The sequence below is a fragment of the Rosa chinensis genome, chromosome 4 (assembly GCF_002994745.2).
Source record: "Rosa chinensis cultivar Old Blush chromosome 4, RchiOBHm-V2, whole genome shotgun sequence".
In the NCBI taxonomy this organism is placed as follows: Eukaryota; Viridiplantae; Streptophyta; class Magnoliopsida; order Rosales; family Rosaceae; genus Rosa; species Rosa chinensis.
In genome coordinates this window covers 14761860-14777854 of record NC_037091.1, presented here as the reverse complement: position 1 = coordinate 14777854, position 15995 = coordinate 14761860, and the positions used below count along the sequence as shown (strand labels likewise).

The 15995-nt window shown below is 37.8% G+C and overlaps 1 protein-coding gene across 1 annotated transcript; it reads right to left on the bottom strand.

Annotated features, from left to right (window-relative positions):
- Positions 1-2411: 2411 nt before the first annotated feature.
- On the bottom strand, positions 2412-6807 carry LOC112197918 (serine carboxypeptidase-like 13). The gene is made up of 14 exons (XM_024338884.2): positions 6314-6807; positions 5754-5899; positions 5123-5199; positions 4904-5026; positions 4694-4796; positions 4483-4520; positions 4222-4323; positions 4040-4126; positions 3816-3947; positions 3552-3623; positions 3341-3459; positions 2997-3110; positions 2857-2911; positions 2412-2775 (listed from the first exon to the last, which is right to left on the bottom strand). The coding sequence occupies exons 1-14, from the start codon at positions 6484-6486 to the stop codon at positions 2692-2694; spliced, it is 1425 nt and encodes a 474-aa protein (XP_024194652.1). The 5' UTR covers positions 6487-6807; the 3' UTR covers positions 2412-2691.
- Between the last annotated feature and the right edge of the window lie 9188 nt (positions 6808-15995).

The following is a 15995-nucleotide window of genomic DNA, read 5'->3' as shown; positions in this document are numbered from 1 at the left end:
TTTCATTGATGCTAAATTTCGATCAAGATTTAATATAGGGTCCTTGACCACCAGCCCCAAAATAGGCTAATTTTAGCCCACTTACACCATCAACAAAAAACTGTTCTCACTAACCCAAAAACAGATTAAAAAGACGATTTTACCCACTAAAAATTAAAAAATTACACAATAGCAGCACTACCTCTCCTCTCTGTCTCCACGATAAGCACAGCTCTCCTAAAACTCTCTCTCTCTCTCTCTCTCTCTCTCTCTCTCTCTCTCTCTCTCTCTCTCTCTCTCTCTCTCTCTCTCTCTCTCTCTCTCTCTCTCTCTCTCTCTCTCTCTCTCTCTCTCTCTCTCCCTCGGATTCCGAACCCGATACGTCCGAGCCCGGTGAGCTCCACGACGGAGGCTCCGGTGAGTACTCCATCATCGATGGCGCTGCAGGCTGTCGTTATCAAGTCCGGCACGACGAGGAATCGGAGAGGGATCCACCACTCACCGGATCCTTCATGGGCGGAAGACGACGTCGATTGCATACTACGAAGAAGCTCCGGTTGTGGCGTTTGCTTCTGAGTCGGAGAGGAACTGGATTAATGCTAGAGCGGCAGCCGGAGTTCGAGTCCGAGTCCGGGTCGGGTCCGGAGTTCAAGCTGGAGTTCGGTGCTCTCTCTATGAGTTCGACACTCTTCCTCTGTCAACGACGTCGTTCTTCTGTCTCTCTTCCCCGATCTCCACCTCCGGTCTTTCTCTCTCTCTGATCTCTAACTCTGGCGCGGCGTCGAAACAGGATTTAGGTCGAGGAGATGAGCAGGATCGGTCCACGTCGTCGGAAGTCCGGTGGTGGACTAGTGGTTGTCGTCGAAACACGGGCAGAAGCACAACATCTCTCACCGGAAGATTCCGATTCCGGTTTCAAATGGTTTCGCCTTCAACAGCCAAAGATCGACTGACATCATCAACGTCGATTATCCTCCAGTGCTCGACGCAGGTTGTGGCAGAGAAGAAAGATGATTGGGTGCCCACCAAGTCCGACGCCGGCAGGTTTGTCGCCTGAGGGTGCTCTGGTCTTGGGTGCCCAGAGCATTTTTTTTTTTTTTTTGTAAACTGTGGGAAGAAATCCGAGAAGGAAAGGAAAAAAAAAAGAAAAAAAGTTGTATTGGGGGCAAATCAAAATGGTTCTACTTCTGTTTTGCAACAGAAGGCCCGAAAGGAAAGAAAACAGGAAAAATAATATTCTATTGCTCCCCAATAGACATCTATTGGGGAGCAATAGACATTTGAATTAATGTAATCTACTAGTTTTTTTGCTTAATCAAAGTTTTATTTATCTAATTTTAGGAAGATTAGTTCTCATTTTGGCTATCGAAAGTTCTATTGGGGGCAATAGACGGCTATTGGGGCGCAATAGACGTTTTGAATTGATGTAATCTCCTTGTTTTTTTTCAGTAATCAAAGTTTTATTTGTCTAAATTTAGGGAGATTAGTTCCCATTTTGGCAACTGAAAGTCCTATTGGGGGGCAATAGGCTTCTATTGGGGGGCAATACATGGTTGATAGTCGTCTATTGGGGGGCAATACATGGCTGATAGTCGTCTATTGGAGGGTAATAGACGTCTATTGGGGGGCAATAGACGTCTATTGGGGGGCAATAGAGGTTTATTGCCCATCTACTAGGGGGCAATAGATGTCTATTGGGGGCAAAAAAACTTTCCGGTGAGATTTTCAGCAAATTCCGGTGGGCGGCAGTAGGTGACCGAAATCCGGCGACCGGTGACCGGATTCCGACGAAAGTTGGCCGGAATCCGGTGAACGTTGGCCGGAATCCGGCGGCCGGTGACCGGATTCCGGCGGCCGGTGACGGGCTCCGACGAAGTCTCCCATGGTTTATCTCTCTTCTATTTTTTTTCTCTCTCTCTCTCTAAGTAACAAGGGGGTGAGGGTAAAATGGTATTAAAAAAAAATTAAAAACAAAAAAAAAAGTATTAGGGAAGACTCCCTTAGAGTGTATTGGGTAAGAGAGAATTAAAAAAACTTAATGGGGTAAGTGGGAAAAAAATCCCTAGAAATTGGGTAAATGGACAAAATCCCTTTAATAAATAAAAAAAAAAAAAGTGGGTTGAACATGTTATCTAATCTTAATTTTCATTGACAAGTCATGCTTCTAGTATGGTACATTGTTATGCTTCTACCAATCGATTTGCAAATAACTCGGTTGTAGCTGTAAGTCAAATATAAACCAGCTGACAATGTGCTCAAGAGCGACAGCTAACTATTTTGTTTAGATTTGCTGCTCATCACAAATTTACTTTTGGTTGGTTTCAATTTTGGAATAGCTATGTGCTATAAATAAGACCTTATGGGCATAGTAAAGTGAGTGGGTGTGTGTTTGCACGCTCGAGACACCAGTTCAGGATGGCCATGGGGGAGTCTCACTGCTTAAGAATGCCTTCTTTCCCTTTTTCTGTTCTAACTTCCAAGTAGTTTATACATATTAAAGCTTTTGATCTCTTCTAAGCACAAGGCAGAATGAGCTTTAAGATCTGCATCTGTCTATTGGAGATCCTCAACAGCCAATTAGATTTAAATAGAACAGTTTTTATTTTACCGTCACTTTCCTTGTACTAAAAAAGACTGCATTCTCACCAGGAAAAAAAACTTTATATCTTTCCTGGAATGTTAGGTCGTTTTAAAGAGGGTGAATACATGGAATTAGAGAGGGTACTGAGCCATCCATCTATCAATCATTGCAGAGCATTCTTTGACCTTGTACTCTGCAGCAATGTGGCCTCCTCCCTGTATACAACACGAAAAATTTAGTTGCTGTTATAAGTGGCTTCCTACCAGAGGGAGAGCAAAGTAAAATGTGGTGCTTGCCTTTACAGTCGCAAACGTCAAATTGAAAGCTTCATTTACAAACTTCTTTGTGTACCTGCATTAGCTTCAAACTTCATTTTACAAAACTAAATAAATAAATATAAGGAAAAGTAAAGAAATCAGCGAGTTTTCCAACTTACCCTGCAGTTTGGTTATCAACTGACCATGCCCTCCAGGTCTCATTCAGAGTCATATTGAGAAAGTTTATCCATTTTTGTGTAGCAATGTGAGGAATTGTCATGTCGTGATCACCACTGTACATGTTAAGAATTTAAGCTACATGATTAGTAATGTTGCTCATGTTTGCTTCTGAAAAGAAGTCCATGAACATGGCTCTTTTTTTCTTTTTCTCATTTTGTCTTTGCAAGGAGGACCTCTGTTAGAATATCTCATAAATGACTTCCTCTCATGATATACAATCGTCAATTGTGTGCAGGAGATCATATATGAGAAGAAAATGGGTTGTAATAAGGTGGTACTGTACCTGTAGATCAGAGCACGTAGGCCAACCTCCGTGAAACTTTGATGAAGACTAATAACACTAGTGACTTCTTGAGTGTACGCCAGGGTTGAATTACAGTATTGCCAAAATCTTTTTGTGCCCTGATTGGCATCAGAAAAATGTTTTAGGGAAATGTTCTCTTCTTATATTTTTACTACAGGATATCATGACATAGATTGCACATTAAACATACCCTTCGGACGCCAAGAGCATCTTGAACACTTTGGTGGTTTGCCCAATTGTAGGCGAGCATATGATTATAACTCTGAAAGAAGGTCAATTAGGTGCATGCTTATATCAGAAGAAGTTAATTTAATCAGCATGGGGAAAAGACGGGTGTTTACAACATCCTCTCACAGTCACCTACTCACCTGTTGATTGCATGAGTAGTTATAGTGAGAGGACCATTGTACATATCTGTTTGTACAAAAGAATGCTCTAGCAGAAAGAGGCTTACCCTACACCAATATGCAGGACCAGTAGTTGCTGAACTTAGTAAACCTTCGGACAAATCTTTGAGATATCTTCGGGCAGTGCCTTCACTACACACTGGTTCCAAGACGTGTAAGGTATTTACGTCATTTATGAGCTGCAAATTGACATGTCCATTCATCCTCAATGCTTATGAAATTTAGCGATCATAAAAAATTTAGATGATCAAGCCAGTAGATGATTTCTTACTGCATCAAAAGCATCGATATCTGAAATGCATGCGTCATTGCTTGAATCTACGTTTACGTAATCTCCACTGCAACTTGTTTTCGCCGCCTTGAAATAATGTATAGCCATGGAAAACATGGTAAAGAAAATATTTTTGGCCATTCCAAATAAATTCTACAAGGTACAAGTAAAGAAAATATTACCCGATACAGTTGATCTGATATAAGAGTTAGCCGATGGGCATAAGGAATTCTTGCATTTGCATCAATGAATGAATCCGTGACTGGGTTCCCAATTACATATCCCTAATAAGAGTTCAAGAACATAATATAGATAACAATTTACGAAAACTTAGAATTTACAATGCTTTAAACAATAATCTATATATGACTGGTTTCCAGATAAACTAAAGGAAGACGATACCATCTAAATTAATCCAATTTTCTGTAGTTAGATCCACATACCTTGAGATTCATTAGAGGCAAAGTTCCATTTTCATTACCTGCAACATCATGAGGAAGTAGGACTAGCCATAAGTTACTACTCTTTTCAATTTCAGTAAGGTCCATCATTTGGTGATTAAATTAACGTAAACTATTATGATTGAAAAAATAAATATATGCAAAGCAAGAAAGGAAGAAGAATAGTTATTGGCTGAGACTGAGAGTAGCATACCATCCAATATTTGTTGAACAATCATTGGCACAATAATGCCAGAGAAGGAGTCACCACCAATGTAGAGTACATTTTCCAAATATGCAGGGTGTGCCTCCAGCCACTGCATGACAACAAGAACTGTCAAATTCAAAGCAGACTACTCATTGAATCTACAGCGTAAATAACACTTGTTTTCATACAGATAGATTTTATAACATATATGCATACCTTCTGCAGAAATTCATAGCTTTGTGCAACATATTTATAGTCATTCATAACATAACCGCTTTGAGTTTTTGAGTAGGAGAATCCAGCACCAACAGGTGCATCTATGTATATCATGCTGACGTCCTGAAAACACATAATCGTCCCGATGTAACAGAGAGGTATGTATGAAGGAAACTTCTTAAAATAAGATAAAATTGACAAGCTTTTCCAATACAATACCTTTGTCCATCGAAATGGATTGTCCAGAACTGCTGGTAGGCTCCCATTGTAATTTCCAAACTTAAAAGTTACAGGACCTGTCCAAAGTATCTAGTCAAAGAAAATCCCAATGCCCAAACCAAGGATATTTTCTTAAGTCCTAATGAGTGTTGCATCAAAAACGTGAAATTCAAAAACGACTGAAAAACCAGTTCACAAAAACACTGACAAATCATTTATGAAAATAAATTCCTAGCCTGAGTGCTCTATTTTTTGTCCTGTAATTAGTTTGACAGGTTTTGGAAAATGACTTAAAATCAGCATAGGTCTAAACCAAGCAAATTGGGGACACAGTTTCCAGAAGTCAACCCAAACCATTACACAGACAACCATATCCTGTTATTATATCTGCATAACAGATATGCCTTCAATTAACAATAGCAGAGATTTTATGTCACCCATGTAAGAATTTATGGTGGGATATCTAGTGAATGTACAAGTAGGAGAGGGCATGACACATACAAAAGAAGATGACACAACCCACTCTAAATGCCTTGTCCAGGACTATTTCTTTGGGAGAATGAAAAAGAAAAGGCTTTAAGTACTGCATGCTTTCAGAAACTAATGTAATAAATTAAGGCCGAGAAAATACCACTCTCAAAGAAGAATCCAGCAAGACCAGAGCAACCTGGGCCTCCATTGAACCATAGCAACAGAGGATCGTCTGCAGGAGCTCTCTCAGACTCAACGAAAACGTAAAATAGCTGCACTTCTTCATTGTCACCAACACCGATATATCTATGTGCAAAAGATAATCAGAACTCGCATGCATACAATACCATCTATCAAGCATAACATAGGCACAGATATAAACAGTGGTGTCAGGAATTCGACGTAAAAAGATGAAAAACTTTAAAACATCAATCAGTAAAACAACAGTAGCCATGAAAATAGATGAAAAAACTCTTTATGGCTTCATCTAATATACATTATACAACACTAGTCATGTTGTTATTTAAATTTATGACAAGTAATTGGTAGAAAAGGAGAACTAGTTCAATCCCATTGTATGCAAAACCTCCTTGGCTCATGGTTCCATCACTAGAAACTTTATAATCCATTCATATGATAACTTAACTCTCAGCCATTTATCAAACAGGTTCTGGGAGCCTCCTCAAAAACCAAATGTAAGAGCGAGTGAAAAAAGCATACCCGGATTCCAGTGCAAAAGGAAGGTCACCGGAATAACCCGGCAGAATCGTAATGTTGGTTGTAGTAATGCTGGCAGCTGAAGTTGAAGTGAGTATCAAAGTGAAAGCCAACATTAACAGTAGAAGAAAGTCCATCATTTTCATTGTGGGTGCCAAATGATGAACAAAATCCATCTATACATCGGTTTATTTATAGCTACAGAAGAGACATATACGTTCATAAAGAGCCCGAGGTGTCTTCTTATACATAACTTTGCTTGAATTCATGGGAGCTAGTGCATAACTTGCCATTTAGAGCACACTAACCGAGAGACAATTAAATTGTGAACAAACTTTCCTATGTTGGTACCAGCAAGTCAAGAAGAAGATTTGGATGAAATAGTTGTGAGTAGGAATCAAGTCAAAAACAAACGAGGGTCACTGATAATAGCTGTAAGTCAAAATATAAATACAGACTGCTTCAAACCGCCGCTTCCCTCCACCTGCGGACTGCTGCCCTCCAATTATATATATATATATATATATATATATATGATTTCATGATATATATATATATGATTTCATGATCACCATAATCTAATTCATCTCTTCAATTCTTCAAGGATAGGTGTCTAGACACATCTCAGAACTTGTTTTAATTAAGCTTAAGACTTAGATTCTCATACAATATTTTATACGGTGATTACCTATAATAGGTCAAATGCCTCTGTTGGACAACACCTATAGTTTTTAATTTTTGGTCTCTTTGAGCTAGACTTAGAGATGAGGTCTAGGCCTTTTTGTCCAAACCTGGGATAATTGGTTATTCTACATATCTAAGAAATTAGTTGATCCACTATCCACAACTTTAGAAATGCGTATGACGCTTAGTAAGACCTACCCTCCAAATAATTAGAAAGAATTGAATTCATACACGTTTTCAAAGGGTTCAATGTTCTTAGCAACCGTCTCTGCACACGGGAGGAAATCACCTATCCTTGAATCCCCTGTCCCAATTCTGTCCCTCCAATAATAGATTGCCACCTATCTGCTAACTTAACACACTCTAACTCTGTTAACCCACATTAAAAAAGAAAAAGAAAAATGTTCCAGGTTTCCATATTTCAGTCATCTGGAAAATAAAGAAACACAAACAAATCTCAATTCTTCTCACCATATCTAGCACACCCATAATCCGAAAAATACAAATCGTGAGGCTTCATCTGGGTGGGGCCGGTGCAACCCTAGTCGGAGCTTCCAGCACCGTCCGTCGAATTCAGATTCGGCTTCGGCAAATTGGAGCTTCTATAGGAATATGAAACTGTTGGATTACAGGTATCTGACAATGAACCTGATTGATTAATCGTGACGGAGTCCAAAGTGGCTTTGATGGTCACAGTCGTGGAGAGAGCCGGAGCTGGAGGTGGTGGCGACGGCGGCGATGGGGTTGGCAGAGGTGAAGACGAAGCTGGGGGAGGAGGAGGAGACAGCCAAATTGGGGGTAATCTGATCCAGAGTTCTTGGTTGTTTTTTGTTGAAGCATACAACTGACCCTTGCATCATGGAAAACACAAGTCTGAAGAGAACAAATGGGTTCTGAACAAAAGATCAACCCAGAAAGAGAAACAAGAAGGTTCAGTTTTTTTTTTTTTCCTGAAAATAATAGAACTTAACGGTGTTAAAGTGGTGTGAGGTAATGGCCAGATGTCGAAATTTTAGCCAAGTGACAGGGTTGGGACAGGAAATTCAGGGACAGGTGATTTCAACCCTACCTCTGTGCACTTAGCCTCCATACACGCGTTCCAAGGTTTGCTACTATTCAATGTGCTTAGCAGCCGTCTGTGCACTTGTGCAGCAGCCAACTCCGCGACATTCGACTTCTCATCAGTACCACAATTTAGCGTATTAACAAATTAACAAATAGAGATTCAGACAAAAAAAAAAAAAAAAAAGAGATTCAAGTTAATTGGCTTAATGTGGGATGAATTGTCATAATTGTGTAGAATCTTAATCAATTGAGCAAAGAGCAAAAAATCTACTAGTGAATAATACCCAGTTTTCCTTTCTCGCGTAACCATTGATGTTAGAATACAAGCACAAAACGATTGTGTATATACACAGTTCTGGCCTTCAAAATAGAGATAATGTGTTATTTGCCTACATATAAATGAAGATAGGGGATTGTCTTACAGGAGGCGGTTCAATATAAGACAATTTGTCATCTCTTGTGCATCTACTAATCACTTTCGTGTGAGGCTGAAGGCTTCAATTCGTAGTGCTAGTTTCTGGACATCGGTCAGATGACCCTACAGTCCAAATAAATGAGGAGTAAAGCTCATTGCATCACTAACTTAAACATCAAAGAAGTGAATACAAGCTCTCGTTGGTACACTACATCACATCTTTTTGTCACCATGGCGGCCTTGGGATCTAAAACACCTAACCTCACCCATTGAACTACCTCAGTTAGCTTTTGGCAACTTTAAGGCAGAGTTCGGTTTTTTGGGGTGTGTTTGGACCTGAATTTAGCTACTCTCGTGTATGACCATGTCTAGAAGAAACAGGACTGAGTTAGCACCTATTCAAGACAAATAGTTTGTGAAGTCACACAACCAAGGAAAAAGTGTCGATCGGTCACCCAGCTTGATTTGAGGTTTTAGGAATAGACGACCTAAAGAAAATCAGTGAGTTGGACCATGCGGCCATATGTTTGGTTTAGTCCAGGTTCAAAAAGGTGGTTACGCATGTGGGCCGAAATGAAAATTAAAGGTGTTCGGCCAAGTCTAGGCAATAGTATCGGCTGAAGAATCCTCACAACGAAGGAGTTCGAGTCAATCTAGGATTTTAATTGTGAAGATTTCGGATATCAGCCAAGTTAGAGTTTTACAAAACAAATAAATCCTAAAAGGAAGGGGAATCCTACTTTTTTTTTCTTTTTTTTTTGAGAAGAGAAAATAACCATTAATCAACAAAGCTTACATTGGGGGGACATGAACCAAAACCCCAAGAAACCGCGGTTACAGAGACCATTAGGCCAAAGGGCCCAAACTCTAACCACCAAACGCCTATTTCCAAGGCTACGTTGAGCATATAAACCCCAAAATTCCAGTAAAACCTCGTAATCAACTACGAAGAAGACAGCGTCCTCTTCAACACAGTGTCCGAAGGTGCTAGACCACGTGTAAAGGATCGCTTATCAGCAAATCGACAACAAAAGTAAACCAGAGTTGAACAAAATCGCCCTCGTCCTCGAGAATGACACCATTTACATGGCTTAACACCTAGACCAATTCCTAGCTCAAGAGAGTAGGAAACCAACCCTAACTCAAAAGAGTAGGGACTTATTAAACCTAAACAAACCAAACTAAAAACCCTGACCAAAACCAAACTACAAACCCTAATTAAAACCAAACAACACCAAAGCCCAAAGACAGGGGCCCGGCCCAGACTCCACTTCCCCCAACAACACCCAATCATTGCATACAACCATTCCCACCGCCGACAACCACCACCGTCATCACCCCACTGCCTCGCCGTTGCCTGACATCGCCACTCCACCATGCCAAGTTGCAAACAGAATCTACATCCTGTTGACAACCTCACCCAGATCCAAACGCACGATAGAAACAGGTCCCTACAGGGAATCTTTCTGCCCCGATTTGACCACCTCCACCACGATTCAGCCCGCCTATGCGATGACGCCGAGTCCCACTGCCGGAAAGAAACAAACTGCAGCAATACCTCAGCCGTCGTCACCCCTGAACCCAGAAGGACAGATCGAGAACGATCTGCCCAACCCGAACTCAAGAGCCCACCCTCCTCCTCCTCTGGACGACATCTCTGCACGAAGGGCCTTCCACCAATCATCACCAGCATCCTCTCCCAGGCTGGAACGCAGCTGCGGGATCGCCGGTAGCGCTCGGCCTGGAGAGAAACGAACACCGTCGGGATTCCTCCTTTTTTCCTCTCGCATGGGGCGCGTTCCTCCCAACCTTGGAAATCATAAGCGTTTATGTTTATTCTATGCTCTTGACAAATACAACTACTGTTGGGACATACAGAGAACAAAATATGGTTTTTGATGCTTTAGCGAATATAAGTTGTCACCACTTAAGGGGAATCCTACTTAAATTCCACGTCTTGGAGAACAAGTTAGCTAGGGTTTCTGATTTGTATATATAGCACCTTGTAACTCATTGTAAAGGGTCTTGCACCACACAAACAAATCAATATACAACTTTTACTCACAAACTTTTCTCTTACTATCTCATAGGTACTTTGCCTTCGATTCAACTTTTACAACTTGTTTTCATTTCTAGTTTCTTAGTTTCAATTCAATACTTTCATTCAAGCACTTTACTTTCTTGTTTATTTATTTATTTTATACGCACTTTACTTATCGCACTTAAGAGTAGTTCATAACGTAAAATTCGCGTTCATTGATCTCTTTCGGCCAGTCTGATACGCGTATTTTAATGTGATATTTTAAATGTTAATTCCTCACATTTTGCTTAGTTATTCCTTAACGAATCGATTTTTAACTTAATTTCTATTTTTAGGTACATTAGAGTAGATGAAGAAGAAATGAGTGTTACGTCCATAATTACCTAGAAATGATGGAGAAGAATGAAAATGCACTAAAAAGTCAACCTTGAATATTTTCTTACTCCGGCTAGGAGAATCAGAGCCAAGCAAGGAAGAAGGAGCGGCCACCTGACCAAATGAACTCGAAATGAGCTGAAACTCTGCAAATCTATTCTAGACATCCTAAGAAACATTTCTTATGAATAGTGCAAGGGCCAAACAGAAGTGGAAGGCCTTCAAACAATCAGTCCAATTTTCTGCAGAAGCAAAACTGGAAAACTAGACCTGTGAGGAGTCCAGCAGAATTTCTGGCCCAACCACATGGATTGAAGCTCTGAAAATTGATCAGGATGATCTACACTCATAGAGGAACATTTGATATGAAGAAATCGGAGGCCCAATATGAAGTTTTGATGGAGAAATAATTGAAGAAATAAAAGGGCAGAAATTCACCTCCAAATCTGCTAACAACCTTTGTCAAACTTGGAAAGGAAAATCATTCCTAATTGAGAAAAAGATAAGCAAGTTGCAAGCAAGTGGAAAATATTGAGGAGGAAAATCAATTCAAGTAAGCAAGTGGAAAATCTTGAGGAGGAAAATCAATTCAAGTAAGCAAGTGGAAAATCTTGAGGAGGAAAATCAATTCAAGTTGAACAAGTGATAAACAAGTGGGAAGATTTTTTTAACAAATTTGTCTAACATATCTAGCCCTTCATTTATGTTCATCTCCACCCTCCATTCATCATTTTTTGGGCTATAAATACACTTCTCCTCTCACTCTCAAAAATAGATCTTCCTTCATCCATCTCATCTTCTTTGTCTCTCCATTTCCTTTCCATTTTCTCTCCATCCTCTAGTGCATTCAACGTTTCAAGCAAGGGAGAAGAAGAAGAAGAAGGAGCCGTGAGCATCATCATCCATCCTCCACCTTGAAGCTTGCTTTCGAGATTCAAGAATCCATAACGTTTCATCATTCATCCCCATCTCCATCTCACGGTGTAATTCAACCTCTTTCTTTGTAATCTTGCTTAGTTTCGTGAGAATTGTTTTTAGTTGACATTTATGTTTGAACAAGGTTTATATTCTGAAATTTTATGATTGAATAAAGAATTTCGATTCTTATGTTGTGATTCCAAAGTTGCTTATGTGTGATTGTTCGATTGAATTTGCTTTATAGATATCTTTTGTATTTTAATCTTATGTGGTTCGAAACACTTAGGGTTTTGATATGAATGGTGCTAGATTTAAGAACATGATTCAACTTTTTGTGTTATGAACTTAAATCAAAAGTAGTAAAGGTTTTGGACAAAAATCGAATTCAATTGAAGAGGATTGCAATTAGGTGAACTTATTCATACTAAGTTGTACACTTGAGTTGATAGCCTTTCTATGTGTTTCATGCGTTGAACATGTCATGATTGACTAGCTTTCTAGGGCTTGATTACATGTTTGATAGGATTAGTCTATGTGCTTTCACTTAGATTAATTAGCATTGAAAAGTAAAATATGGGAAATCGTTTGCTTTCGAATGTTTCACATGATCAACTCCTTTCACATGACTTGGAAGAACAATGTAGGGTTAATTCGAATTCAATGATAAACTTGGGTTTAATCTTTGTTTCTTATGTTTCATTCTTGTACATGTGTTTTTATATTTTCTTTATTTTAATTTTCAATTCTATAATTCTTAAAACCCCCCCCCCCTTATTTTTATTCACTTGTATATATTTATTCTTTATTTTATTTTTGTAAATAATACTTTTCTTTATTTGTTACACAATTACAGGTGTACCCTCAATCCCCGGATAGAACGATTCATATTTGCTTATACTACTAACGATATTCTCAGGGTTAAATTATGCGCTTGCTTTTAGCGCACCACAGTCCGGATTGGGTCAATGCGATTCGCTGTTCACACACACATCATCTCATAACGCTTTGATAACCGAGTCCACTTCACCTTCGTCTTCACCGTGATTTGCGAGTACCTTCACCCGATAGATCTCTCGCTTGTCACCCGGACGTTTGAGTTTACCCAAGAAGTGAACGTGATAGAAGATCCCGGTCAGGATTGACGCCTAACCGAAGTCCTTGCAACAGAGGCATTAGAACCCAACGACTGAGAGGGTTCATTCCTCAGCCTACAATCACTTGAAAGCGGTCAGATACAAGCACAAATCATATCAAAACCTCGCTCGGCCAATAGGCAGCGAGTTGGCACGCCCGCGCAATTTCAGAAGGACGACTCAACCATAGGTCCCTCGGCCCTCATTTCGACCGAGACGATTTTGAGGCAAACAGGGTGTGTATGAAAATTTGAACTAATTTTCGGAATCATACGAAAATGACGATATTGGGCCTCAGATCATGAAATGTGAATGGGCTGGTTCGACCCTAGAAGTGGGCCTCAAATTGTCCTATATTCATGATGTTGGGCCTTTAGCGTGTACTAAAACCCAAAACTTGGATTCATTAGAGGTCTGGTTTGAATGGTGCTCTGAATTTGATTTTGATTGCAAAATGGGGAGTAAAAGCAAGAGTAAAAAAAAAGCAAGAGGAAAAATCATTCGCCGGAAACGAGCGACCGCGATTCACCGAAATTAAAAGTTTAGAGCACAGAAACCGAGAAGATAAACTGTCAGCAAACTTTCCTAGGTTGGTACCAGTAAGTCACGAAGGAGATTTGAATGAAAATAGTAGCTGTGAGTAGGTATCAAGTCACAAACAAACGAGGGTCACTGATAATAGCTGTAAGTCAAAATATAATAATACAAACTGCTTCAAACCGCCGCTTCCCTCCACCTGCAGACTGCTGCCCTCCAATTACACATATCATATATATATGATTTCATGTTCACCATATATAATCTAATTCATCTCTTCAAGGATAGGTTATATATACTTATATAGGTATCTACACACACAGAACGTGTTCTAATTAAGCATAAGGTTCTGTTCTAATTAAGCATAAGACTACAAATTATGTCATATAATTTTTAAGAAAAAGATTATCTTATCATTCCAAAATCTAATGACTATAAATTATTTTGATTTTTTCTTAAAAAAAAAAAAAAATATTTTGGCTTTCTTTCATTTTTTTTTTTTAATTTTCATTACACTCATGCTTAGATTTAAACAACAATTTTTTTTCTTCAATCAAGAATAGATGTTTTTTTTAGGATTAATTTCAGTTTACCCCCTGAGGTTTGGGGGTGAAATTTTCACCCCCTCTACTTTCAATTTTGAATTTTTACCCCCTAAACTTTTCAATTTCAATCAGCCGTGTCCAATTTTTACTGTTCCGTCCAAATTGGACGTTAAGTTTGACTTTTGATGGTTAAAATGGTAATTTCAACATAAAAAAATAAAAATAAAAATAAAATTCTGTTTTTTTTTTTGGTTCTGTTTCTTCATTTTTTTTTTTTTAATTTTGTCTCCAACCTATACACCACAAGTTATAATAGGTTTATAAAAACAAAAAAAATACTCTGGGTAGTTGAAAGCCGCTCGCTGGTCTACGATATTTGTGACATATCTCCGATAAAGTGAAGAATTTAGGAAATATCCCAAATAAAGTGAAGAAATATTTGTAAAAAATAATTTTACACTTTATCTGTAAATAAATATCTGTATATCCCCAATAAAGTGAAGAAATATCTGTGTAAAATCATTTTTGGTCTGCGATATTTGTGATATATATCCAATAAATTGAAGAATTTTAAGATATATTCCCAATAAAGTGAAGAAATATCTGTAAAAAATGATTTTACACTTTATCCGTAAATATCTGTATATCCCCAATAAAGTGAAGAAATATCTGTGTAAAATCATTTTTTACAGATATTTATTTACAGATAAATATTGGATATATATCACAAATATCGCAAACCAAAAATTATTTTACACAGATATTTCTTCACTTTATTGGGGATATACAGATATTTATTTACAGATAAAGTGTAAAATTATTTTTTACAGACATTTCTTCACTTTATTGGGGATATATTCTAAAATTCTTCACTTTATCGGAGATATATTACAAATATCGTAGACCAGTTAGCGGCTTTCAACCACCTAAAATATTTTTTTGTTTTTATAAACCTATTATAATTTGTGGTGTATAGGTTGAAGACAAAAAAAAAAAAAAAAAAAAACTAAAAGACAGAAAAAAAAAATTTATTTTTAATTTTTTTAAATTTTTTATGTTGAAATGACCATTTTAGCCCTCAAAAGTCAAACTTAACGTCTAATTTGGACGGAACAGTAAAAATTGGACAAGACTGATTGAAATTGAAAAGTTTAGGGGGTAAAAATTCAAAATTGAAAGTAGAGGGGGTGAAATGATGACACCCCAAACCTCAGGGGGGTAAACTGAAATTAATCCTTTTTTTTATATAATTCAGTCAATAGATTTGCACGTACATTTGATCAATATATTTGCATAACACATGTATATGAATTCAACCTTTGTTGGGTTCCTGCAAATTTTGAAAATATAATGTGAAAAATACATATTTATATGATTATAAATATTCTTTTGTTCATTGTTTTCTCTGTAGCTAGGGTATAAACATTAGATTTGAGTTTATTATTTTGTTTTTGTTTTTTCCTTATATATATATATATTGTAGATGATAATGGCTGCTACTAACGTATTATATTTATATTTTTATTACCTTTAATTAATGGCTGCTTATATTTATATTTTTCCTTATATTGTACTAGCCTCTTGGCATGCACTCCGTGCTTGCCAGTTTGCTTTTATATATATAAAAAAAAGTTTTAAATTAAACAAAAAGAAAAAAATTTTGAATGCAGCAAAATACCACTGACGATTACAAATGTGGGTTTTTTTTTCCTTATTTTTTGTTTGCAATTTCTTGAAAAGGAAAAACTGATTTTGTTTATTTACTATTTTAGCCTTGTAATATCATTTTTATTTTTTAAACAATTCAATCAATAAAGGGCATAATAGGAGTTTTAAAAATTTAACCATCATTCCCAACAATTTGCTTTATATAATAGATATGTGAAAAATTAATGGCCGCTTATATTTATATTTTTCTTACCTTTAATTTGGACATATGTATTTTTCAAATTCGATTTATTAATGTTATTTT

What these genes read in the sequence shown, in the direction of transcription:
- LOC112197918 (XM_024338884.2), bottom strand. Translation starts at nt 6,486, where the DNA reads ATGGATTTTGTTCATCATTTGGCACCCACAATGAAAATGATGGACTTT. An exon ending in TGGATTCTTCTTTGAGAGTG is followed by an intron (nt 5,200 to 5,753) that starts GTATTTTCTCGG and finishes TACTTTGGACAG; the next exon opens with GTCCTGTAACTTTTAAGTTT. An exon ending in TGACGTTTGCGACTGTAAAG is followed by an intron (nt 2,776 to 2,856) that starts GCAAGCACCACA and finishes TGTTGTATACAG; the next exon opens with GGAGGAGGCCACATTGCTGC.